At 37.8% G+C, this 26,559-nt stretch overlaps 1 protein-coding gene across 13 annotated transcripts in view; it reads left to right on the top strand.

Annotated features, from left to right (window-relative positions):
• The window catches only part of CCDC66 (coiled-coil domain containing 66), a 56,937-nt gene that overhangs the window by 15,464 nt on the left and 14,914 nt on the right, over window positions 1-26,559 (top strand). For 11 of the 13 annotated variants that reach the window (XM_007984666.3, XM_038003778.2, XM_007984660.3 and 8 more), the window contains 3 exons: window positions 13,116-13,247; window positions 13,615-13,865; window positions 14,067-14,151. In XM_007984666.3, the coding sequence (XP_007982857.3) occupies window positions 13,116-13,247; window positions 13,615-13,865; window positions 14,067-14,151 (468 nt within the window). The remainder of the gene's footprint in view (window positions 1-13,115; window positions 13,248-13,614; window positions 13,866-14,066; window positions 14,152-26,559) is intronic. The other 2 variants (XM_038003779.2, XM_073010018.1) reach the window with 1 other exon arrangement.

The raw sequence follows: 26,559 nt of genomic DNA, 5'->3' as shown, positions 1-26,559 counted from the left end.
CTAGATTATATGGTAATTTTTAAATTTTTTATGTTAAATTTTTACCAATTTTAATTTTGTAATTTTGTGTTAAACGATTACACGGCTTTCCACAGCAGCTATACCATTGTATATTTCCATCAACAGTGCACTGTGTTTCAATTTCTCCACATCCTCACCAACACTTATTTTCTGATTTATTGACAGTATCCATCCCAATGGTTGTGAAATGGTATCATTGTGGTTTTGATTTGCATTTCCCAATGATTACTGATATGGAACATTTTCCCACATGTTTATTGGCTATTTGCACATCTTTGGAGAAATGCGTATTGAGATCCTTTGCCCATTTTAATCAGGTTTTTTGGGGTTTTTTTGTTGTTGTTGAGTTGTAGGAGTTATATATTTTGTATGATAATCCCTTATCAGATATATGATTCACAACTATTTTCTCCCATTCTGTGAGTTACTTTTTCACGTTCTTGATAATAGTCTTTAATTTTGATGAAGTCCATTTTATCTCTTTTCTTTTGTTGCCTGTGTTTTTGGTGTCTTATCAAAGAAATCATTGCCAAGTCTGATAATCAGATTGTATTTTCTTCTAAGAGTTTTCTAGTTCTAGCTCTTATGTTTAGGTCTTTGATCTATTTTAAGTTTTCTATATGGTGTAAGGTTATAAATAGTTCTTAATATTTTGAGATATGTCCCATCAATACCTAGTTTATTGAGAGTTTTTAGCATGAAGAGCTGTTGAATTTTGTCAAAGGCCTTTTCTGCATCTATTGAGATAATCATGTGGTTTTTGTCTTTGGTTCTGTTTATATGCTGGATTATGTTTACTGATTTGCATATGTTGAAACAGCCTTGTATCCCAGGGATGAAGCCAACTTGATTGTGGTGGATAAGCTTTTTGATGTGCTGCTGGATTCAGTTTGCCAGTATTTTATTGAGGATTTTTGCATCAATGTTCATCAAGGATATTGGTCTAAAATTCTCTTTTTTTGTTGTGTCTTTGCCAGGCTTTGGTATCAGGATGATGTTGGCTTCATAAAATGAATTAGGGAGGATTCCCTCTTTTTCTATTGATTGAAATAGTTTCAGAGGGAATGGTACCAGCTCCTCTTTGTACCTCTGGTAGAATTCCATTGTGAATCCGTCTGGTCCTGGACTATTTTTGGTTGGTAGGCTATTATTGCCTCAATTTCAGAACCTATTATTGGTCTATTCAGGGATTCAGCTTCTTCCAGGTTTAGTCTTGGGAGGATGTATGTGTCCAGGAATTTATCCATTTCTTCTAGATTTTCTAGTTTATTTGCGTAGAGGTGTTTATAGTATTCTCTGATGGTAGTTTGTATTTCTGTGGGATCGGTGGTGATATCTCCTTTATCAGTTTTTATTGTATATATTTGATTCTTCTCTCTTTTCTTCTTTATTAGTCTTGCTAGCGGTCTATCAGTTTTGTTGATCTTTTCAAAAAACCAGTTCCTGGTTTCACTGATTATTTTGAAGGGTTTTTTGTGTGTCTATCTCCTTCAGTGCTGCTTTGATCTTAGTTATTTCTTGCCTTCTGCTAGCTTTTGAATGTGTTTGCTCTTGCTTCTCTAGTTCTTTTAATTGTGATGTTAGGGTGTCAATTTTAGATCTTTCCTGCTTTCTCTTGTGGGCATTAAGTGCTGTAAATTTCCCTCTACACACTGCTTTAAATGCGGCCTAGAGATTCTGGTATGTTGTGTCTTTGTTCTTATTGGTTTCAAAGAACATCTTTATTTCTGCCTTCATTTCGTTATGTACCCAGTAGTCATTCAGGAGCAGGTTGTTCAGTTTCCATGCAGTTGAGTGGTTTTGAGTGAGTTTCTTAATCCTGAGTTCTAGTTTGATTGCACTGTGGTCTGAGAGACAGTTTGTTGTGATTTCTGTTCTTTTACATTTGCTGAGGAGTGCTTTACTTCCAACTGTGTGGTCAATTTTGGAATAAGTGTGAAGTAGTGCTGAGAAGAATGTATATTCTGTTGATTTGGGGTGGAGAGTTCTGTAGATGTCTGTTAGGTCTGCTTGGTGCAGAGATGAGTTCAATTCCTGGATATCCTTGTTAACTTTCTGTCTCGTTGATCTGCCTAATGTTGACAGTGGGGTGTTAAAGTCTCCCATTATTATTGTGTGGGAGTCTGAGTCTCTTTGTAGGTCTCTAAGGACTTGCTTTATGAATCTGGGTGCTCCTGTATTGGGTGCATATATATTTAGGATAGTTAGCTGTTCTTGTTGTAGTGGCCTTCTTTGTCTCTTTTGAGCTTGTTGGTTTGAAGTCTTTTTTATCAGAGACTAGGATTGCAAACCCTGCTTCTTTTTGTTTTCCATTTGCTTGGTAGATCTTCCGCCACCCCTTTATTTTGAGCCTATGTGTGTGTCTGCTCGTGAAATGGGTCTCCTGAATACAGCAAACTGATGGGTCTTGACTCTATCCAATTTGCCAGTCTGTGTCCTTTAATTGGAGCATTTAGCCCATTTACATTTAAGGTTAATATTGTTATCTGTGAATTTAATCCTGTCATTATGATGTTAGCTGGTTATTTTGCTCGTTAGTTGATGTAGTTTCTTCCTAGCATCAATGGTCTTTACAATTTGGTATGTTTTTGCAGTGGCTGGTACCGGTTGTTCCTTTCCATGTTTAGTGATTCCTTCAGGAGCTCTTTTAAGCAGACCTGGTAGTAACAGAATCTCTCAGCATTTGTCTGTCTGTAAAGGATTTTATGTATCCTTCACTTACAAAACTTAGTTTGGCTGGATATGAAATTCTGAGTTGAAAATTCTTTTTTTAAGAATGTTGACTATTGGCCCCCACTCTCTTCTGGCTTGTAGAGTTTCTGCTGAGAGATCTGCTGTTAGTCCGATGGGCTTCCCTTTGTGGGTAACCCGACCTTTCTCTCTGCGCCCTTAACATTTTTTCCTTCATTTCAACTTTGGTGAATCTGAGAATTATGTGTCTTGGGGTTGGTCTTCTCGAGGAGTATCTTTGTGGTGTTCTCTGTATTTCCTGAATTTGAATGTTGGCCTGCCTCGCTAGGTTGGGAAAGTTCTCCTGGATAATATCCTGAAGAGTGTTTTCCAACTTGGTTCCATTCTCCCTGTCACTTTCAGGTACACCAGTCAGATATAGATTTGGTCTTTTCACATAGTCCCATATTTCTTGGAGGCTTTGTTCATTTCTTTTTACTCCTTTTTCTCTCAACTTCTCTTCTCACTTCATTTCATTCATTTGATTTTCAATCACTGATACCCTTTCTTCCACTTGATCAAGTCGTCTACTGAAGCTTGTGCATGCATCACTTAGTTCTCGTGCCATGGTTTTCAGCTCTATCAGGTCATTTAAGGGCATCTCTACACTGTTTATTCTAGTTAGCCATTCGTCTAATCGTTTTTCAGGGTTTTTAGCTTCTTTGTTTGAACATCCTCCTTTTGCTTGGAGAAGCTTGTTATTACCGATCATCTGAAGCCTTCTTCTCTCAACTTGTCAAAGTCATTCTCCGTCCAGCTTTGTTCTGTTGCTGGTGAGGAGCTGCGTTCCTTTGGAGGAGAAGAGGCGCTCTGATTTTTAGAATTTTCAGCTTTTCTTCTGTGGTTTCTCCCCATCTTTGTGGTTTTATCTACCTTTGGTCTTTGATGATGGTGATGTACAGATGGGGTTTTGGTGTGGATGTCCTTTCTCTTTGTTAGTTTTCCTTCTAACAGTCAGGACCCTCAGCTGCAAGTCTGTTGGAGTTTGCTGGAGGTCTACTCCAGACCCTGTTTGCCTGGGTATCACCAGCGGAGGCTGCAGAACAGCAAATGTTGCAGAACGGCAATTTGCTATCTGATCCTTCTTCTGGAAGCTTTGTCTCAAAGGGGCACGTGACTGTATGAGGTGTCAGTCAGCCCCTACTGGGAGGTGTCTCCTAGTTAGGCTACTCGGGGGTCAGGGACTCACTTGAGGAGGCAGTCTGTCCGTTCTCAGATCTCAAACTCTGTGCTGGGAGAAACACTACTCCTTTCAAAGCTGTCAGACAAGGACATTTAAGTCTGCAGAAGTTTCTGCTGCCTTTTGTTCAGCTATGCCCTGCCCCCAGAGGTGGAGTCTACAGAGGCAGGCAGGCCTCCTTGAGCTGCAGTGGGCTCCACCCAGTTCGAGCTTCCAGGCCGCTCTGTTTACCTACTCAAGCCTGAGCAATGGTGGACGCCCCTCCCCAGCCTTGCTGCCACCTTGCAGTTTGATCTCAGACTGCTGTGCTAGCAGTGAGCCAGGCTCTGTGGGCGTGGGACCCTCTGAACCAGGCATGGGATATAATCTGCTGGTGTGCCATTTGCTGAGGCCGTTGGAAAAGTGCAGTATTACTGTGGAAGTGTCCCGATTTTCCAGGTACCATCTGTCACAGCTTCCCTTTGCTAGGAAAGGGAATTCCCTGACCCCTTGAGCTTCCCTGGTGAGGCGATGCTCCACCCTGCTCCATGGGCTGCACCCAGTGTCTGACAAGCCCCAGTGAAATGAACCTGTTACCTCAGTTGGAAATGCAGAAATCACCTGTCTTCTGCGTTGACTCACACTGGGAGCTGCAGACTGGAGCTGTTCCTATTTGGCCATCTTGGAACCTCCTCCAGAATATTTTTAAATACCCTTGAAGAATTGTTCTTTTTAGTATATAGATTAGTATATAGAAACACAACTTATTTTTGTGTGTTGATTTTATATACTGCAACTTTGCTGAATTTATTCTGTAAGTGTTTTTGTAGAATCTTAGTGATGATCATTGTCCAGTGCAAGAGTTTGATGTGGATCCTTCTGGTACTATTTTGCTTTCTGGATGAGTAGATACATAAACTTTGATCTACCTTAATGCTCAAGATACTCATATATGCATAATCATAACTTAATTCTACGTATCTTTCCCTTTTTTGACTTCTCAACTTTATTATTATTATTATTAGTTTTTGAGATAACATCTCACTCTGTCACCCAGGCTGGAGTGCACTGGCACAGTCACAATTAACTGTAGCCTTGACCTCCCTGGGCTCAAGCAATCCTCCCATCTCAGCCTTACAAGTAGCTGGGACTACAGGCACATCCCACCATGACTGACTACTTTTTTGTATTCTGTAGAGACAGGGTTGCTCCAGCTGGTCTAACTCCTGGGTTCAGTCAGTCCATTTGCTTTCGCCTCCCAAAGGGCTGGGATTACAGGCTTGAGCCGCTGTGCCTGGCCAACTTTCTGACTTTTAAAAATATTATATATATTTGTGAAATGCAAGAAAACATAAAGGATAGTATAAAATACACCTCTGTCATGTCATACAAGTTTAGGAAGAGCCCCTCGTATAGCATAGTTAAGAGTTTTTTAAGAAAACATTCACTTAGTTTTTATCTACTCATATCTTAAGGAATTGAATTGGTCCAGGAAGTCTTTGTACAGGAATAGGCCCAACATAAGGTGAGTGGAAGAAAACAATACATACAATCACAGGAAAGAAAAAATACTTGGTAAAACATTAAATTTAAATTACAATGAGGAAAAAGAAGAAATTGCTGTGGGAACACTCCCAGAATATAGGAAGAAGTTTCAAAAGAGATGAAAAATCTGGTATCGAAGATATTATAAATAGCTTATAAAAATACAGTCTTGAATCATAGGCTTTCCTAAAGAAGAAAACAGAAGTAATAATATATCAAGTTTCATAGAAAAAAATTTTCTAGATCCAGAAGAAAGTTAGGCTGAATGAATGAAAAGAGGCCAATTTGAAGGCATATGGTAATAAGTTTACAAATATCAAGAATAAGGATATACTTCTTCAAGCATTTAAATATGAGAAAATGACAACAAAAATCAAAGTGATCTTAGATTTCTCCTCTGTAGATAGTACAGCAATATTTATAAAGGTTTAATAGATAGTGGGGCTAAAATATTTAATGCCTAGACAAGATGTTCATACATAAAGAGAACATAAAGACATACTCAGACCTGAATAATTATATAAAATATTTCTCCCAAATATTTCTTTTAATAGAAAAGTTCTTAAAGACCATTTCTGAATCAGAAAAATGGATCAGAAAAATGTAAAAATTAAAACAGTTTACAAGAATTTTATGGTTAAAAAGTAATGAGTAGCTGACACAAAAGTCTCTTAAGATGTTGTGAAATGAAAAGAGTAAGTTGCAGAATAATGCATATACTATAACCATATCTATATTTAAAGAAATACTTTAAAAGACTAGCACATACATACACACACAAACACACACACGAAAAGCAGAATGTTGGTATTGTCTCACTCTGGTGAAGGATAGTGGAAGGAAACAAGGAGAACTTTCTAGTTCTTTATGCATTTGCTTTGCTAGAATATTGTGCAAAGTGTTTAGCTGTTGTGTGATCGCTCCATAAAGGCAGAGTTTATTATGATTGTGAAAATCAGATAAAAGTTAAAGAATGTAGAAAACTAAAGTAACTCGCCAGGCGTGTTGGCTCACGCCTGTTATCCCAGCACTTTGGGAGGCCGAGGTGGGCGGATCACGAGGTCAGGAAATCAAGACCATCCTGGCCAACATGGTGAAACCTCGTCTCTACTAAAAAATACAAAAAAATTAGCCGGGTGTGGTGGCGTGCGGCTGTAATCCCAGCTACTCAGGAGGCTCAGGCAGGGGAATCGCTTGAACCTGGGAGGCGAAGGTTGCAGTGAGCCGAGATCGTGCCACTGCACTCCAGTCTGGGGACAGAGTAAGACTCTGTCTCAAAAAAAGAAAATTAAGTAACCATTAGTATAATTATAAAGAGTATCTGCCAACATAGTTTGTACAGTAAACATCAAGATAAATAATAATAGCAAGATAACAAGAATCAACTCTGAAAAGTCAAAAATCCTTTGTTAAAAAGCAGAGGTATGAAAACTCCAAAGACTTGATGCTTAAAAGAGACACACTTACAATAAAATTATAAAATAGTGGGCCAGATACAGTGGCTCATGCCTATAAGCCCAACACTTTGGGAGGCCAGAGCAGAAGAGTAGCTGCCTTGAGCCAAGAGTTTGAGACCAGCGTGGGCAACATAGTGAGACCCTGTCTCCACAGCACACACAAAAAACAAAAAATTAGCTGAGCGTGGCAGGATGTGCCTGTAGTCCTAGCTATTCTGGAGGCTGAGGTGAGGGAATTACTTGAGCCCAGGAGTTAGAGGTGCAGTAAGCTATGATTATGCCTGGGCCACAGAGTAAGACCCTGTCTCTGAAAAGAGATAAGATGCCAATATATTATTACTGTTTGTATTGGTGGTTCTAGGCAATATAACAAGGAAAAGAAATTTCAAGTCATAAGAATTGGAGAGGAAAAAATGAAAGTGTAGTTATTAGTCATGTATATAGAAACCCCAAAGAATCTATAGATGAAATATTCAAAGTAAAAAGTGAGAATTAATAATTTACTAGGCTATAAAAGTCTGAACAAATTTCATAGATTGTTATCATGGATTTTATTAGTTTGTCCTCTCATCGCTGTAAAGAAATATCTGGAGACTGGGTAATTTATAAAGAGGTTTAATAGGCTTACAGTTCTGCTGACTGTACAGAAAGCATCGTGGCTTCTGCTTCTGGGGAGGCCTTAGGGAGCTTTCAGTCATGGTGGGAGGCAAAATGGAAGCAGGCATCTAACATAGCACAAACAGGACCAAGAGAGAGGTAGCAGGGAGGGCTACACACTTTTAAACAACCAGATCTTACTATGAAAAACAATGTAGAGATTCCTTAAAGAACTAAAAGTTAGACTGGGCATGGTGGCTCATGCCTGTAATCCCAGCACTTTGGGAAGCCGAGGCAGGCGGATCACCTGAGGTCAGGAGTTCGAGACCCGCCTGGCTAATATGGTGAAACCCTGTCTCCTAAAAATACAAAAATTAGCCAGGCGTGGTGGCGGTGCCTGTAATCCCAGCTACTCAGGAGTCTGAGGCAGGAGAATTGCTTGAATCCAGGAGGCAGAGGTTGCGGTTAGCTGAGATTGCGCCACTGTACTCCAGCCTGGGTGACAGAGACTCCGTCTCAAAAAATAAAAGTAAAAAATAAAAAAAGAACCAAAAGTAGAACTACCATTTGATTCAGCAATCCCACTACTGGTTAACTCTCCAGAGGAAAAGAAGTCATTATATGGAAAAGATACTTGCACACACATTTATAGCAGCACAATTCGCAATTGGGAAAATATGGAACCAGTCCACATGCCCATCAGTCAGTGAGTGGATGAAGAAACTGTGAGATAGATATAGATATATGATGGAATACTACTCAGCCATAAAAAGGAATGAATGAATAGCATTTGCAGCAACCTGGATGGAATTGGAGAGTATTATTTTAAGTGAAGTAACTCAGGAATGGAAAACCAAATATCTTATGTTCTCACTCATAAGTGGGAGCTAAGCTATGAGGATGCAGAGGCTTAAGAATGATACAGTGGACTTTGAGGGCTTGTGGGGAAAGGCCGGGAGGGGACTGAGGGATAAAAGACTACAAAGTGGATTCAATGTATACTGCTCGGGTGATGCGTACACCAGAATCTCACAGATCACCACTAAAGAACTTACTCATGTAACCAAATACCACCTCTTCCCCCAAAACCTATGGAAATAAAAATTTTTTTTAAAAAGTAATTGCAGTTTTACCCATTACTTTCAATGGCAAAAACTGCAATTTACTTTTGCACCAACCTAAAAAATAAAAAGATCTCATGAGAACTCATCACAATGACAGCACCAAGGGGGATGGTGTTAAACCATGAGAAACTACCCCTATGATCCAGTCACCTCCCACCAGGCCCTACCTCCAACACTGGGGATTACAATTCAACATGAATTTTGGTGGGGACACTGAATCAAACCATATAATGGAATTAAGCTAGATATCAGTAACAAACAGTAACTAGAAAATTCCCAAATGTTTGATAAGTAGGCAGTATACTTCTGAGTGAAAGAGAAATTCACATTAGAAAATATTTTTAACTGAGTGATAATGAAAATATTACATATCAAAATGTAGGTTTCCTGTGCTGAGGGGGAAATTTTTCAGCTTAAATGCATCTCTTGAAAGATTGAAAATCAAGTATCAGTGACCTAAAGTATTCATCTCAAGAGGTTAGAGAAAGAACAGCAAAATTTAAGCCCAAAGTAGGTCAGAGTGGGTATTAGTAAAACTAGAAATATGTACAATAGAATTAACGAAGCCAAAAGTTAATTCTTTGAAAAGTTATTTAAATTGATAAACCCCTCATAAAATTGAGATGAATTAAAAAGGAGACATCACCAGAGAATATGGACATTAGAAAGAGAAGGGGATTTTCTGAATAACTTCACTTTCAAGTTAATTTGGACTTAAAAATGAGCAAATTATTAGAAAAACACAGATTACTAAAATTGACACAAGAAGCAGTAAATCAGAATGGTACTTTAATGAAATTGAACCCATTACTAAAAACCCAACAAAATAAACTCCAGAACCAAATGTATTTACTGGTGAATTCTTCCCAACAATTAAGGTGGAAGTGAAAACCTTTTAGGTTGTTTATGAGGGTAGTAAACCTGATACCCAAAACTAACTCTTTATACCAAAACCTGACAGGAAATACAAGAAAGAAAAATAAATACAAGAAAGAGTAATAAATCATGATGAGTTGGGTCTATTCAAGGAATGCAAGCAAGCTAGGTTTAACATTCACAAATCAATGATCATCATATTTATAAAAATAATAGGTAAACTTAATAAAGGTGGCTAGACACAAGAATTAATGTACCAGTGTCATTAGTACAACACTGAAAGGATGATCTTTTAAAAAAGAATTGATGAATGACCTCATCAAAAGTTCTGTTCTTAGGTTAAAGTTAAGTTTATAAAATAGAGGGAGAAAATGATTGCAAATTAATCCTTGATAAAAGGACTTACATCCAGCATATATTTTTAAAAACTAAACATTCAGTAATTAGACAACCCAATTTTTTTAATTGGCAGAATTTTAATAGATGTGGCTCCAAAGAGGATATATGGCAAATAAGTACATGAGAAACGGATTTTTAGCCATCGTTTATGGGCCTTCTGGTTCCAGAGGGATTTTAAATAATTTTTAAGTTCAAAGTAATTTTGTTTTTTAAAAAGGGATTTCAGCTCTGTGTTTTGCTGCCCTTCCTCCTGTAAGGTAATGGTCTTTGTAATCCAGTGTCCTGACATCCCTACCACCCACATGAATGCCTTTTCTGCCTGGCCAGTAGACAAGGTAGGCAGGTGGATGTTGTCATCTTAATTGGGGAATGATGAACGGCAAGAAGGGCTCTTCTGGCCCTTGGCAAAGTCAACAGAGTGTTCTTTTCCAAAGCTGCATTTTTATAGACTGCTTTAAGGGGAGAATTACATGAAATGGAAACAGGCATCTATAGTGGACCATCTGAAAAGCCCTTTATTTTCAGTTCTGACTTACCAGCTGCCATTTGTACAGCATTTGAATCAGGAGTGAGACTAACATTTCCTAACAGAATAATTTGAAGACTAAAATAATTACATTAGGACTCTAACATCAGGAACTATTTGAGGGGAAGGTTGTAGTGGGTTTCCTATGAGTTTTCACACAAGGCTGTCACGTGAGAATAGGCCATATGCACTTGCTTTTTGGGAGGTCAAGGCGGGTGGATTTCTTGAGCCCAGGAGTTCAAGGCCATCCTGGGCAACAACATGGTAAAATCCTGTCTCTACGAAAAATAAAAATAGCTGGGTGTGGTGGCGTGCATCTGTAGTCCCAGCTACTTGAGAATCTGAGGCAGGAGGATTACTTAAGCCTGGGACATTGAGGCAGCAGTGAGCCATGATTGTGCACTCCAGCCTGGGTGACAGTGAGACCCTGCCTGGAAAAAAAAAAAAAAAAAAGTAGGCTCAAAACATATTTAGGAAATCAGTTTTTATGTAGGGGAAGTCTCAGGACTGTAATAGGGAGATACAGTGAAAAAGTCAGCCTGGGAAAAGAGGCTTCTTTAACTGTATGGAGGATTTAGCAAGAGGGAATGCTAGAAGAAGGTCAAAACACAACACTTGTTACAGTATGTCTTGTGTTACACACAAATATTCCTTACTCACCTTCAACTAAATGCACGCAGTAAACCAAAAGGAATGCAGTTCTACCTACATCTCTCCCCATCTCCCACCCCCATGTTTTTCATTCTTCTAACTGAATGCACATTGGGAGAGACTTGTGAAAAAGAATGTAAGAATAATTTAAAGGCTTTCCCAGTCAACAACAGAAATGAAATGCAGGTAAGTCGTGGTAGCTTTGTAAGATATCTTTGAGTAAGAAATTAAAGACTAAACTGAGAGATCTGATTGTTCAGTTGTCTTAGGGTTATAAATATATATAAAACATTTTGAGTGTTTAAGGAATTTTTAAGGGTAATTTTAACTTTTGTCTAATCCGTGAATAATTTGCAATACCACTACACTAGAATATGGAATCCGATCTGGTTACATCAGACTCATACACAGCATTCTAAGACTACTGAGTTACCTTGTTGAAAATTTTCTTTAGGGAGTTCAAAGGGTCCATTTGCAGTTTGGGGGTATCCAGTCTTTTGGCTTCCCTGAGTCACACTGGAAGAAGAAAAATGGTCTTGGGCCACACATAAAATAAACTAACACTGTGATAGCTGATGAACTTAAATAAAAATTGCAAAACAATTTCATAATATTTTAAGAAAGTTTACAAATTTGTGTTGGGCCACATTCAAAGCTGTCTTGGCCCACAGGTTGGACAATGCTTGTTTTTCTTTTCCCATTTTGACCTCTAAAACATTTCTTGAGGTATACTTTCTTTTACCTAAAGATAATGTTCCTTTTGAAGTGATTGTTTTAGGCTTAAATAAGTTTGATGGTTTTTAATCTGTTTAGAATGTAGGAGGACGAGATACAAGGATCTTTACTTTTTGTAGAAATACTACTTCTGATCAAAACAGTGAGTTGTAAATTATGACCTTTGTGATCTTTTCTGGTAAAAACAAGGGAAGAAAGTAACATTGTGAGGTATATTGTCATTGTAGGATTCTGTCAAACCATTTTTCTTAATTATGTCCTGCAGTTATTTCATGTAATGAAATGTTTTGTTATTTGCCTGTTGCATTTCAGAACAATTTGAGTAGAATATATATTTTTAAGAGTATCCTAAACTCATCAGTTAAAGTGGCAGCAAACTTTTATGCTACTGTTTTTGTTTTTTACTTTTTCCTTAAGATTCAAAGACTTGTTCTGGACACAGTATGTTTTTCTTATTGAAACATCATAGGCTGTGATAGAGCTGTAGTAGCAGAAACCTAGAAGACAGAGGGTCTCCTAGAGAGAGACATGATTCAGTAGGGAAAGTCTCTTGCTCTCACACATCGTTCTATATTCTCCTTGTTCTTGTCCTAAAGGCAATATTTGTTGTATTTCAAAGCCAAATGTAAAACAATAGTCATCTGTTTTAAATTGTTAATAACTCTTTCAGCCTCTAAAAGAGACTTTGAATTTTGAAAAACAATTTTTTTGAGACAGGGTCTCACTCTTGCCCATGCTGGAGTGCAGTGGCATGATTTCGGCTCACTACAACCCCCACCTCCCAGGTTCAAGTGATTTGTGCCTCAGCCTCCCAAGTAGCTGGGATTACAGGCATGCACCCACACCTGGCTAATTTTTTTTTTTTTAGTAGAGATGGGGTTTTGCCATGTTGGCCAGGCTGGTCTCTAACTCCTGGGCTCAGGTGATCTGCCCATGTCAGCCTCCCAGCATGCTGGGATTATAGTCATGAGCCGCTGCATCCAGCTGAATTTTGAGTCTTTTAATTGTTTTGGAGAAAGAATTTTCTGTTTTTTATTAGAAAATTCCCTTTCCTTACACTTAGATATCTTATTATATCTCTCTGCTCTAATATATTTAAAATATGATTCTGAGAATCAGAATATATCTACTTAATTATTTGTTTGAATTCAAATTCATTTGAAGTTATTGCTCCTCTTACAGATAAATGCCTCACTGGATTAAATCTGTATAAGTTACTTTAGCAAGATTTGCACATATTAAATGATTAGAAAAAGAGAACTGAACTTTAGATAGCTTTTATGACTGTTGTTTAGGAAACAGTACTGCTGGAGCACCCTTTCAGTGCTGTGAAACAAGAACTGCAGAGAAAATGGATTGAAGAGTTGAATAAGCAAATAGAAGATGACCGTCAAAGAAAAATAGAGGAAAAAATTATATATTCAAAGGTAACTTATGAGGTTTTATGGCTATAAAAGAAAATGATAATAAAATCAAAGTCTTCAATCAATTAAAACTAGAAGTATTCTGAAACTTCTTGACAAGACCAGAATATTCCAGTTATTCCACATTTGCCCATGTGAACCTGTTTCATTGAATGCATTATGTGGCATTGCATAGCTTCTTACAACTTTTTAGAAATTTCCTAATTCTTTGAATTTCTCAAATTTTCAAAGCTAGTTATCTATGTATAAGGACTCTAAACAGTACAGTTTTGTTAATTTTTATGATGCTTATTCTGCTCTAAGGTGACTTTTAGAAATCATCTTTGGTTGTCATTTGGAATTATATATGAGAATTTTTTGTCATCATTAGGGTGAGGAACATGACAGATGGGCAGTGCACTTTGATTCATTAAAGAGTTATCCTGGTTCTCAATCTCAACTGTCCTCTCGGTCAACACACAAACAACCTGAGTACTTCTGTGTCTCTCCTGACACTCAGGAGCTGGCTGATGTCAGCAGTGTTTGTACACCTACAACTGGAAGCCAGGTTGAACCTTCAGAGGTGGAGCATAGAGCAAAACCTATTAAGGATGTGGTTATGGCAAACAGTAAGAAAAGAAAGTAAGTTCATGCTTATGTATTTATTGATTTTTAAGAAAGTCTCTGTGCTTTAGTAAGACTTGTTAGTGTCTCATTGGTTTCAGATTTGGTATTTGTCTTTAAAATAGAAATAATCAGTAGATTTATCCCAAACAAAAATGATTTAGCTTGTTGAATCTACCTTTTTGAGGTTTTTAATAGCTAATATATGTATCTTTCCAGCTTTTTCCGTTCCATGACTGCTCTCTTGGACCCAGCTCAGATTGAGGAACGAGACAGACGACGACAAAAACAATTAGAGCATCAGGTATTGGATTGTTAAACATTGTTCTTTACCTTAATAAGTAACAGTCATGGTGAACATATACCTAAGTAAATGGAAATTTAAATTCTGATGTAACTTTACGGCATAGGTCCTGTCCAGTTGTGTCATGAATCCAGTCCCTACCCCAACTGGCATTGTAATATTAGAATTATACTTATGCTAAGAACCCAACAGTATCACATACTACAGCCACCTGCCTTCCAGTAGAGAAGGTCTTTAATATATAAGTTGTATATGTGAATTTGTATTGTCTTAGGTTAGTACTGTTTTTTTTTTTTCCATCAATTTATTTCTCCTGAGTTCTGTTTAAGATGAGAATTCATTCTTTGAATAGGGATTGAACTAGAATTATGATTAAGAAATCTAATGCATAATATAAGAAAAGAGGCTAAAATTAAAACTTCCTCTCCTGATTTTAGCCTAGTGGTAAAGGGACTTTAATATTTGCATAATTCTTCAAATCCTTTGATACATGAATTTGGCATCATTAATGTTACGCTTAGTCAGTGAGCAGACATTTGCAGAGCATCTGCTACTTACCAGGCACTATGCTAAGCACTGAGATTATTTCTTCAGTTTTTTAAATATCATTTCCTCCAGTAGCCCTCTTAGGGTTGAAGAAAAGGCATGTAGAACTTGACAGTACAAATGGGAGATGGGAGAAGTGCACTGGAAATTTGACATTTCCACTTCACTTACATAAATAATACTTTCAGTATGCTGATAAAACTTATTTCTACAGTCACCAAACAAATGCTTCATGGATTTTAAAAATTGATATATAAGGTTTTATATATTTATAGGACACATAAGATATTTCGTTATATGTGTAGAATGTGTAATGATTAAGCCAGAGTATTCTGGTATCTATCACCTTGAGTATTTATCATTTCTGTATTGGGAACATTTCAAGTTTACTAACCAATTTGAAATATATAATACATGGTTGCTGACCATAGTCACCTTACTATTGCTATCAAACATTGGAACTTATTCCTTTCATCTAACCATATGTTTGTACCCGTTAACCTACCTCTCTTGATCACCACCATCCTCACACACACCCTTCCCGGCCTTTAATACCTATCATTCCACTCTTTAGCTCCTTGAGACCTACTTTTTTAGCTCCCACACGTGAGTAGGAACATGTGACGTTTATCTTTCTATACCTGGCTTATTTCACTTAACATAATGACCTCCAGTCGCATCTGTGTTGCTGTAAATGACAAGACTATTTTTTCTTTATGGCCAAATAGTATCCCATTGTGTATATACCACATTTTCTTTATCTGTTTGTTCATTGATAGACACTTAGATTGTAAATAGTGCTACAATTAGCACAAGAATGCAGGTATCCTTTTGATATACGGATTTCATGTTCTTTGGATAAATATCCAGTACTGGGAATGCTGGATCGTATGGTAGTTCCATTTTTAGTTTTTGGAGACGTCTCCCTACTGTTTCCATAGTGTCTGTATTTATTTACATTCCCACTAACAGTGTATAAGGATTCTCTTTTCTCCACTTCCTTGGCAGCATCTGTTATTTTTTGTCTTTTGGTTTGTTTTTGAGACAGGGTCTTGCTCTGCTGCCCAGTCTGGTATGCAGTGACATGATCATGGCTCACTGTAGCCTAATACTCCTGGGCTTAAGCAATCCTGCTGCCTGAGCCTCCCCAGTAGCTGATACTACAGGCATGCTCCACCATGCCAGGCTAATTTTAAATTTTTTCTTTTATAGAGACACAGTCTCACTGTGTTGACCAGATTGGTTTCGAACTCCTTTCCTCAAATAGTCCTCCAACCTCAGCCTTCCAGAGTGCTGGGATTACAGGCCTACGCCACCGGACCCAGCATTTTTGTCTTTTTAGTAATAACCATTCTAACTGAGGCGATATGATATCTCATTGTGGGTTTGATTTGCATTTCTTTGATTAGTAATGTTGAGCATTTTTTCATATACCTGTTGGCCATTTATATATCCTCTTTAGAAAAATGTTTATTAATACTCTTTGCCTACTTTTTAATGGAATTATTTGGGTTTTAGTGTCTGTGTGTGTTGAGTTTGAGTTTCTTATATATTCTGGATAGTAGCCCCTTGTTGGATGAATAGTTTGCAGATATTCAAACTACTGAATATGTAAGCTATTGAATATTCAAACTACTGATTATTCAAACTAGGGGACAGACTGTCTCTTTCACTCTGGTTATTGTTTTCTTTCCCGTGCAGAAGCTTTTTAGTTCAGTATAGCCCTATTTGTCTGTTTTTGGTGCCTGTGTTTTTGAGGTCTCGACCATAAACTCTATACCAGTGTCCTGAAGTGTTTTCCATATGTTTTCTTCTAGTAGGTTTACATTTTGGGGTCATACATTTAACTATTTAATCCATCTTGAATTTTTTTTTTTTTTGAGGTGGAGTCTCACTCTGTCACTCTGAAATGCAGTGACGTGATCGGCTCACAGCAGCCTCCACTTCCCAGGTTCAAGCGATTCTCCTGCCGTAGCCTCTTGAGTAGCTGGGATTACGGGTGCATGCCACCACACCTGGCTAATTTTTTTTTTTTTTAAGTACAGATGGGGTTTCACCATGTTGGCCAGGCTGATCTTGAACTCCTGACCTTAAATGATCCACCTGCCTCACCCTCCCAAAGTGCTAGGATTACAGGCATGAGCCACCACACTGGCCCTTGAATTGTTTTTTTGAATATGGTGAGAGATGGGGCTCCAGCTTCATTCCTCTGAATATAGATATCCAATTTTCCCAGCATTATTTATTGAAGAGTATGTGCTTTCCCCAACTATGTTCTTGACACTTTTGTTGAAAATCAGTTGGCTGTAAATACATGGATTTATTTCTGGATTCTCTATTCTGTTCCATTGATCTATATGTCTGTTTTTATATGAATACCATGCTGTTGTGGTTACTATTCTTGTAATAAATTTTGAGTCAGGTAGTGTGATGCCTTCAGCTTTGTTCTTGTGATCCACCTTGATTTAGTTATTACGGCTCTTTTTTGGTTTCATAGATATTTTAGAATTGTTTCTATTTCTGTGAAAAATGAAGGTGGTATTTTGATAGAGATAGCATTGAATTTGTAGATTGCTTTAGGCATAATTCTTCTGATCCATGAACACGGGATATCTTGCCATTTGTTTGTGTCCTCTTTAGTTTCTTTCATCTGTTTTGTAGTTTTTTTGTGTGTAGAAATGTGTAACCCCCTTGGTTAAATTTATTCCTAGGTATTTTATTTTTTGTAGCTATTGTAGGTGGGATTGCCTTCTTTATTTCTCAGCTAGTGTATAGAAATGCTACTGATTTTTGTATGTTGATTTTGTGTTCTGCAACTTTACTGAATGTATTGATCAGCTGTGAGTTTTTTTGTGGAGTCTAGGTTTTGTTTTTGGGTTTTGTTTGTTTGTTTGTTTTTGATACAGAGCCTTCGCTCTGTCGCCTAGGCTGGAGTGCAATGACGTGATCTCGGCCCCGGGTTTAAGCGATTCTTCTGCCTCAGCCTTCCAAGTAGCTAGGACTACAGGCGTGTGCCACCACACCTTGCTAATTTTTGTATTTTTTTAGTAGAGATGGTGTTTCACAGTGTTGGCCAGGCTGGTCTCGAGCTCCTGACCTCAGATGATCCACCCGCCTTGGCCTCCCAGAGTGCTAGTATTTCAGGCATGAGCCAGTGCACCAGTGGAGTCTAGGGTTTTTAAGCTATAAGATCGTAACATCAGCAAAGGGGATGTTTTGATTTTAGTTGTTTTGTTTTGTTTTGTTTTGTTTGAGACAGCTGTCGCCCAGGCTGGACTTCAGTGGCACAGTGTTGGCTCACTACAACCTCCACCTTCTGGGTTCAAGCAATTCCCATTAACTACAACCTCCACCTTCTGGCTTCAAGCAATTCCACCCAAGTAGCTGGAATTACAGGTGTGCGCCACCATGCCTGGGTAATTTTTGTATAGGGGACTTTTTATTTTATCTTTTCTAATTTAGGTGCCCTTTATTTATCTTGCCTGGTTGCTCAGGCTAGGACTTCTGTTGCTATGTTGAATAAGAATGGTGAAAGTGGGCATCCTTATTTTGTTTTAGCTCCTAGGGGAAAGGCTTTCTTTCAGCTTTTCCCCATTAACTATGATGTTAGCTGTGGGTTTGTCATATATAGTCTTTATTATGTTAAGGTATATTCCTTCTGTGCCTAGTTTGTTGAGAGTTTTTATTATTAAGTGATGTTGAATTTTGTGAAATGTTTTTTCTTGTCTACTGAGAAGATCATATGGTTTTTGTCTTTCATTCTGTTGATGTGATGTATCACATTTATTGATTTGTATATGTTGAATTCTCCCTGCATCGCTAGAATAAACCCCACTTAATTGTTGGGTATTAGTTTTCTCATGTGCTGTTGGATTGAGTTTGCTAGTATTTTGTTGAGAATTTTTGCATCTATGTTCATCAAAAATAGTGGCCTATAATTTTCTTTGTTCTTTTTTGTTCTATCCTTCTCTGGCTTTGGTATCAGGGCAATCAATGCTGGCCTCACAGAATGAGTTAGGGAAAATTCCCTCCTCTTTGACTTTTTTGGAATAGTTTGAGAAGAATTGGTTAGTTCTTTGATAGTTTGATAGAATTCATTAGTGAAGTTGTCTGGTCCTGGACTTTCCTTTGTTGGGAGACTTTTTATTACCAATTCAGTCTCATTACTCATTATTGGTCTGTTCAGGTTTTCTATTTCTTCCTGATTCATTCTTGATAGCTTGTGTGTGTCCAGGAATTTATCCATTTCTTCCAGGTTTTCTAGTTTATTTGTGTGTAGTTGTTCATAATAGCCTCTGATGATCTCTTGTATTTCTGTGGTATCAGTTGTAATTTCTCCTTTTTCATTCCTGATTTTATTTGGGTTTTCTCTCTTTGGTTTTTGGTTAGTCTAACAAGTAGCTTATTGGTTTTGTTTATCTTTTAAAAAATCTTTGTTTCTTGATCCTTTGTATTGTGTTTTTTGTCTCTATTTTGTTTAGTTCTGCTCTAGTGTTTATTATTTCTTTCCTTCTAATTTGGAGTTTGTTCTTTTCTAGTTCCTTTTAGGTACGTCATTAGATTGCTTTTTGAAATGTTTCCACTTTTTTGATAAATGCACTTATTGCGAAAATTTCCCTCTTAGCACTGCTTTTTCTGTATCCCATAGGTTTTGGTATGTTATGTTTCAATTTTCATTTTTTCAAGAATTTTTTTTTAAATTTTTTCCTTGACTGGATGCTTGTTCAGAAGCATGTTGTTTAATTTCTGTTTATTTGTACAGTTGCCAGTGTTATTCTCGTTATTGATTATCAGTTTTGTTCCATTGTAGTTTGAGAAGGTATTTGATATGAAGTCAGTTTTTTAAAGTTTGTTGAGATTTGTTTTGTGTCCTAACATATGATCTGTCCTGGAGAATAATCCTTGTGCTAATGAAAAGAATGTGTGTTCTCTTAACTGATGGATGAGATGTTCTGTAAGGCTGTTAGGTCTGTGTGGCTTAATGTACAGTTTAAGTCCAATGTTGGTTAATTTTCTTTTTAGATGATCTATCTAGTGCTGAGAGTGAGGTATTGAAATCCCCAACTATTATTGTATTGTAGTCTATCTCTACCTTTAGATCTAATAATGCTTGCTTTATATTTCTAGGTGTTCTGGTGTTGTGTACGTATGTTTGCAGTTGTTATATCGTCTTGCTGAATTGATCCCTTTATCATTATAGAATGACCTTCTTTGTCTCTTTTTAATGTTCATGACTTAAAGTCTTTGTCATCTGAAATAAGTACAGCAATTCTTGCTCGCTTTTGGTTCTGGCTGTGTTGAATATTTCTTTTCCATTTCTTCCCTTTTAGTCTTTTTATGTCTTCACAGATGAAGTGACTTTCTTATGGTCAGCAAATATGTTTTGTTTGTTTGGCTGGTTTTTATTCATTCAGGCAGTCTATACCTTTTAATTTACTTAGTTTACATGCAAAGTTATTAATATATGAAGACTTAATCCTGTCTCTTTTTTTTTTTTTTTTTGTAGTTTGTATATCCTTTATTCCTTTCATTATTTATCAATGTGGCTTGGTAGTTTTCTGTAGTGAAAATGTTCGATTCCTTTCTTTTTCTCTTTAGTGTGTTTCTTTCTTTTTGTTTAACATTGTGGTTTGGTGGCATCCTGTAGTGGTAACATTTGAGGTTTTTTCTCCTCTTTATTTGTTTGCCCTACCAGTGGTTTTTGTATTTTCAGGTGTTTTCTTGGTGGTAGTTAATCGCTGTTGTGCTTCCAGGTGTAGACTCCCTGAACTTTAGCATTTCTTGTATGACTGGTCTAGTGGTGATGACTTCCCGCAGCTGTTGCTTGTCTACGAAAGACTTTATATATTCTTCATTTATGAAGGATAACTTTGCTGGGTGTAGTATCTTTGGCAGGTTTTTCTTCCCCCCTTTCAGCACTTTAGATATAATTCTCTCCTGGCTCTAAGGTTTCTGCTGAGAAAAATGCTGTTAGTCTGATGGGGGTTCCTTTATAGGTGATGAGATGCTTTTCTCTTGCATGGTTTTTAGAATTTTCTCTTTGTCTCTTAACTTTTAACAGTTTGACTATAACATGCTGTGGAGAAGAATTTTTTGCAGTGTTTCTATCTGGGGATCTTTGAGCCTCCTGTGTCTGGATTACTAAACCTCTTGCTAGACCTGAGAAGTTTTCATCTTTTATTTCATTAAATAGGCTTTCTAACTCTATCCTTTCTGTTTGCCTTCTCAGACACTGAAAATTCAAATATTTGGTCCCTTTTGGTGTCCCATATGTCACAAAAGCTAGCCTGATTCTTTTTTATTCTTTTTGCTTTTTTTTCTGAATGTGTTATTTTTAAAGACCTATCTTTAGGCTCTACAAGTCTTGTGTTTTATGTAATCTATTGTTGAAGTTTCCAGATATGCTTTGTATTTCATTCAATGATTTCTTCATTTCCAGAATTTGTTTGGTGGTTGTTTTTCTGATATCTACCTCTTTGGTACATTTCTCTTCATACCCTGAATTGTTTTTCTTTTTTGTATTGGTTTTCAGTATTCTCTTGTACCTCATTGGGCTTCTTTAGTATTGAAATTTTGAATTTTTTTCTGGGATTTCATAACTTGCTTTTTGATTGAGATCTGTTGCTGGAGAATTATTGTATTCCTTTGGAGGTGTCCTATTTCCTTGCTTTTTAAAAATTTTTATTTTTCCATAAGTTATTGGGGTACAGATGGTATTTGGTTACATGAATAAATTAGTTAGTGGTGATTTGTGAGATCCTGGTACACCCATCATGCGAGTAGTATACATTGCATCATATATGTTTATTTAATCCCCCCCACCGACCTCCACTCTTCCCTACAAGTCCCCAAAGTCCGTTGTATCATTCTTATGCCTTTGCATCATCATAGGTTAGCTCCCACATATAAGTGAGAACATACGATGTTTGGTTTTCCATTCCTAAGTTACTTCACTTAGAATGATAGTCCCCAGTCTCATCCAGGTCATTGCAAATGCTGTTAATTCATTCCTTTTTATGGCTGAGTAGTATTCCATTCTATATATATATATATATATATGTATGTCACAGTTTCTTTATCCACTCGTTGATTGATGGGCATTTGGGTTGGTTCCATGATTTTCCAATTGTGAATTGTGCTGCTATAAACATGCATGTGCAAGTATCTTTTTTGAATAATGACTTCTTTTCTTCTGGGTAGATACCCAGTAGTGGGATTACTGGATCAGATGGTAGTTCTACTTTTAATTCTTCAAGGAATCTCCACACTGTTTTCCATAGTGGCTGTACTAGTTTACTTTCCCACCAGCAATGTAGAAGTGTTGCCTGATCACCACATCCACACCAACATCTACTGTTTTTTGATTTTTTAATTATGGCAATTCGTAAGGTGATATCACATTGTGGTTTTGATTTGCATTTCCCTGATCATTAGTGATGTTGAGCATTTTTTCATATGTTCGTTGGCCATTTGTATATCTTCTTTTGAGAATTGTCTATTCCTGTCCTTAGCTCACTTTTTGATAGGATTGTTTGTTTTTTTTCTTACTGATTTGAGTTTGTTGTAGATTCTGGTTATTAGTCATTTGTCAGATATATAGATTGGGAAGATTTTCTCCCACTCTGCAGGTTGTCTGTTTACTCTGCTGAGTGTTTGTTTTGCCGTGCAAAAGCTCTTTAATTAGGTCCCAGCTATTTATGTTTGTTTTTATTGCATTTGCTTTTGGGTTTTTGGTCATGAAATCTTTGCCTAAGCCAACATCTAGAAGGGTTTTTCCAATGTTATCTTGTTTTTTTGTATTTATGGTTATTTATTATTTCTCCCATATCTTTTTTTGTTGTTGCTTATTATACTTTAAGTTTTGGGGTACATGTGCAGACATGGAGTTTTGTTACATAGGTATACACGTGCCATGGTGGTTTGCTGCACCCATCAACTCATCATCTACATTAGGTATTTCTCCTAATGGTATCCCTCCACTAGAGGCCCCCACGCGCTGACAGGCCCCAGTGTGTGATGTTCCCCTCCCCGTGTCCATGTATTCTCGTAGTTCAACTCCCACTTATGAGTGAGAACATGCAGTGTTTGGTTTTCTGTTCTTTTGTTAGTTTGCTGAGAATTATGGTTTCCAGCTTCATCCATGTCCCTACAAAGGACATGAACTCATCCCTTTTTATGGCTGCATGGTATTAATGGTGTATGTATGCCACATTTCCTTTTTTTTTTTTTTTTTGAGATGGAGTCTTGCTCTGTTGCCCAAGCCGGAGTGCAGTGGTGTGATCTCGGCTCACTGCAAGCTCTGTCTCCTGGGTTCATGCCATTCTCCTGCCTCAGCCTCCTGAGTAGCTGGGACTACAGGCACCTGCCACCATGCCCGGCTAATTTTTTGTATTTTTAGTAGAGACGGTGTTTCACCGTGTTAGCCAGATGGTCTCGATTTCCTGACCTTGTGATCTGCCTGCCTCGGCCTCCCAAAGTGTTGGGATTATAGGACACATTTTCTTTATCTAGTCTATCATTGATGGGCATTTGGGTTGGTTCCAAGTCTTTGCTGTAGTGCTACAATAAACATACATGTGCACGTATCTTTTTTTTGTTTTTCCTTGAGACAATCTGGCTGTGTCGCCAGGCTGGAGTGCAGTGGTGCAATCTCAGCTCACTGCGACCTCCACCTCCCAGGTTCAAGTGATTCTCCTGCCCCACCCTCCAAAGTAGCTGGGATTATAGGCGCCTGCCACCATGCCTGGCTAATTTTTGTATTTTTAGTAGAAACAGGGTTTCACCATGTTGGCCAAGATGGTCTCAATCTCCTGACCTCATGATCTGCCTGCCTCAGCCTCCCAAAGTGCTGGGATTACAGGCGTGAGCCACCACACCCAGCCGCATGTATCTTTATGGTAGAATGATTTATAATCCCTTGGGTATATACCCAGTAATGGGATTGCTGGGTCAAATGGTAGTTCTGGTTCTAGATCCTTTAGGAATTGCCACACTGTCTTCCACAATGGTTGAACTAATTTACACTCCCACCAACAGTGTAAAAGTGTTCCTATTTCTCCACATCCTCTCCAGTATCTGTTGTTTCCTGACTTTTTAATGATCGCCATTCTAACTGGCATGAGATGGTGTCTCGTTGTGGTTTTGATTTGCGTTTCTCTAATGACCAGTGATGATGATCTTTTTTTCATATGTTTCTTGGCTGCATAAATGTCTTCTTTTGAGAAGTGTCTGCTCATAGTCCTTTGCCTACTTTTTGATGGTGTTTTTTCTTGTAAATTTGTTTAGGTTCTTTGTAGATTTTGAGTATTAGCCCTTTGTCAGATGGATAGATTGCAAAACTTTTCTCCCATTCTGTGGGTTGTCTGTTCACTCTGATGATAGTTTCTTTTGCTGTGCAGAAGTTCTTTAGTTTAATTAGATCCCATTTGTCAATTTCAGCTTTTTTGCCATTGCTTTTGGTGTTTTAGTCATTTTGCCCATGCCTGTGTCCTGAATGATATTGCCCTAGGTTTTCTTCTAGGGTTTTTATGGTTTTAGGTCTTACATTTAAGTCTTTAATCCATCTTGAGTTAATTTTTGTATAAGGTGTAAGGAAGGGATCCAGTTTCAGTTTTCTGCATATGGCTTAGTCAGTTTTCCCAATACCATTTATGAAATAAGGAATTCTTTCCCCATTGCTTGTTTGTGTCAGGTTTGTCAAAGATCAGATGGTTGTAGATATGTGGTGTTATTTCTGAGGCCTCTGTTCTGTTCCATTCGTCTGTGTATCTGTTTTGGTACCAGTACCATGCTGCTTTGGTTATTGTAGCCTTGTAGTATAGTTTGAAGTGAGGCAGCGTGATGCCTCCAGCTTTGTTCTTTTTGGTTAGGATTGTGTTGGCTATGTGGGCTCTTTTTTGATACCATAAGAAATGTAAAGTAGTTTCTTCCAATTCTGTGAAGAAAGTCAAAGGTAGCTCGATGGGGATAGCGTTGAATCTATAAATTACTTTGGGCAGTATGGCCATTTTCACAATATTGATTCTTCCTATCCATGAGTATAGAATGTTTTTCCATTTGTTTGTGTTCTCTTTTATTTCCTTGAGCAGTGGTTTGTAGTTCTCCTTGAAGAGGTCCTTCACATCCCTTGTAAGTTGTATTCCTAGGTATTTTATTCTCTCAGTAGCAGTTGTGAATGAGAGTTCACTCATGATTTGGCTCTCTGTTTGTCTGTTATTGATGTATAGGAATGCTTGTGATTTTTGCACATTGATTTTGTATCCTGAGACTTTGCCGAAGTTGCTTATCAGCTTGAGATTTTGGGCTGAGATAATGGGGTTTTCTAAATATACAATCATGTCATCTGCAAACAGAGACAATTTGACTTCCTCTTTTCCTATTTGAATACCCTTTATTTCTTTCTCATGCCTGATTGCCCTGGCCAGAACTTCCAATACTATGTTGAATAGGGGTGGAGAGAGAGGGCATCCTTGTTTTGTGCTGTTTTTCAAAGGGAATGCTTCCAGTTTTTGCCTATTCAGTATGATATTGCCTGTGGGTTTGTCATAGATAGCTGTTATTATTTTGAGATACATTCCATCAATACTTAGTTTATTGAGAGGTTTTAGCATGAAGGGATGTTAAATTTTGTCAAAGGCCTTTTCTGCATCTATTGAGATAATCATGTGGTTTTTGTCATTGGTTCTGTTTATGTGAATAGATTATGTTTATTGATTTGCGTATGATGAACCAGCCTTGCGTCCCAGATATGAAGCCAACTTGATTGTGGTGGATAAGCTTTTTGATGTGCTGCTGGATTTGGTTTGACAGTATTTTATTGAGGATTTTTGCATCGATGTTCATCAGGGATATTGGCCTGAAATTCTCTTTTTTTGTTCTTGTGTCTCTGCCAGGTTTTTGTATCAGGATGATGTTGACCTTATAAAATGAGTTAGGGAGGATTCCCTCTCTTTCTATTGTTTGCAGTAGTTTCAGAAGGAATGATACCAGCTCCTCTTTGACCTCTGGTAGAATTCAGCTATGAATCTATCTGGTCTTGGACTTCTTTTGGTTGGTAGGCTATTACTGCCTCAATTTCAGACCTGGTTATTCATCTATTCAGGGATTTGTCTTCTTCCTGGTTTAGACTTGGGAGGGTGTATGTGTCCATTTCTTCTAGATTTTCTAGTTTATTTGTATAGAGGTATTTATAGTATTCTCTGATGGTAGTTCATATTTCTGTGGGATCGGTGGTGATACCCCCTTTATCTTGTTTTTTTTTTTTTTTTTTTGAGATGGAGTCTCACTCTGTTGACCAGGCTGCAGTGCAGTGGTGAGATCTTGGTTCACTGCAAGCTCCGCCTCCCGGGTTCACGCCGTTCTCCTGCCTCAGCCTCCCAAGTGACTGGAACTACAGGCACCCACCACCATGCCTGGCTAATTTTGTGTATTTTTTAGTAGAGATGGAGTTTCACCGTGTTAGCCAGGATGGTCTCAATCTCCTGACCTCGTGATCCGCCCACCTCCGTCTCCCAAAGTGCTGGGATTACAGGCGAGAGCCACTGCACGTGGCCCCCTTTATCATTTTTTATTGCATTTGTTTGATTCTTGTCTCTTTTCTTCTTATTAATCTGGCTAGTGGTCTATTTTGTTGATCATTTCCAAAAGCCAGCTCCTGGATTCATTGAGTTTTTTGAAGGCTTTTTCGTGTCTCTATCTCCTACAGTTCTGCTCTAATCTTAGTTATTTCTTGTCTTCTGCTAGCTTTTGAATTTGTTTGCTCTTGCTTCTCTTATTCTTTTAGTTGTGATGTTAGGGTGTCGATTTTAGATCTTTCCTGCTTTCTCTTGTGGGCATTAAGTGCTATAAATTTCCCTCTAAACA

Source organism: Chlorocebus sabaeus, chromosome 22 (genome assembly GCF_047675955.1).
Source record: "Chlorocebus sabaeus isolate Y175 chromosome 22, mChlSab1.0.hap1, whole genome shotgun sequence".
Taxonomy (NCBI): Eukaryota; Metazoa; Chordata; class Mammalia; order Primates; family Cercopithecidae; genus Chlorocebus; species Chlorocebus sabaeus.
The sequence above is the reverse complement of the archived record's forward strand: the minus strand, read 5'-3'. Positions and strand labels throughout refer to the sequence as shown.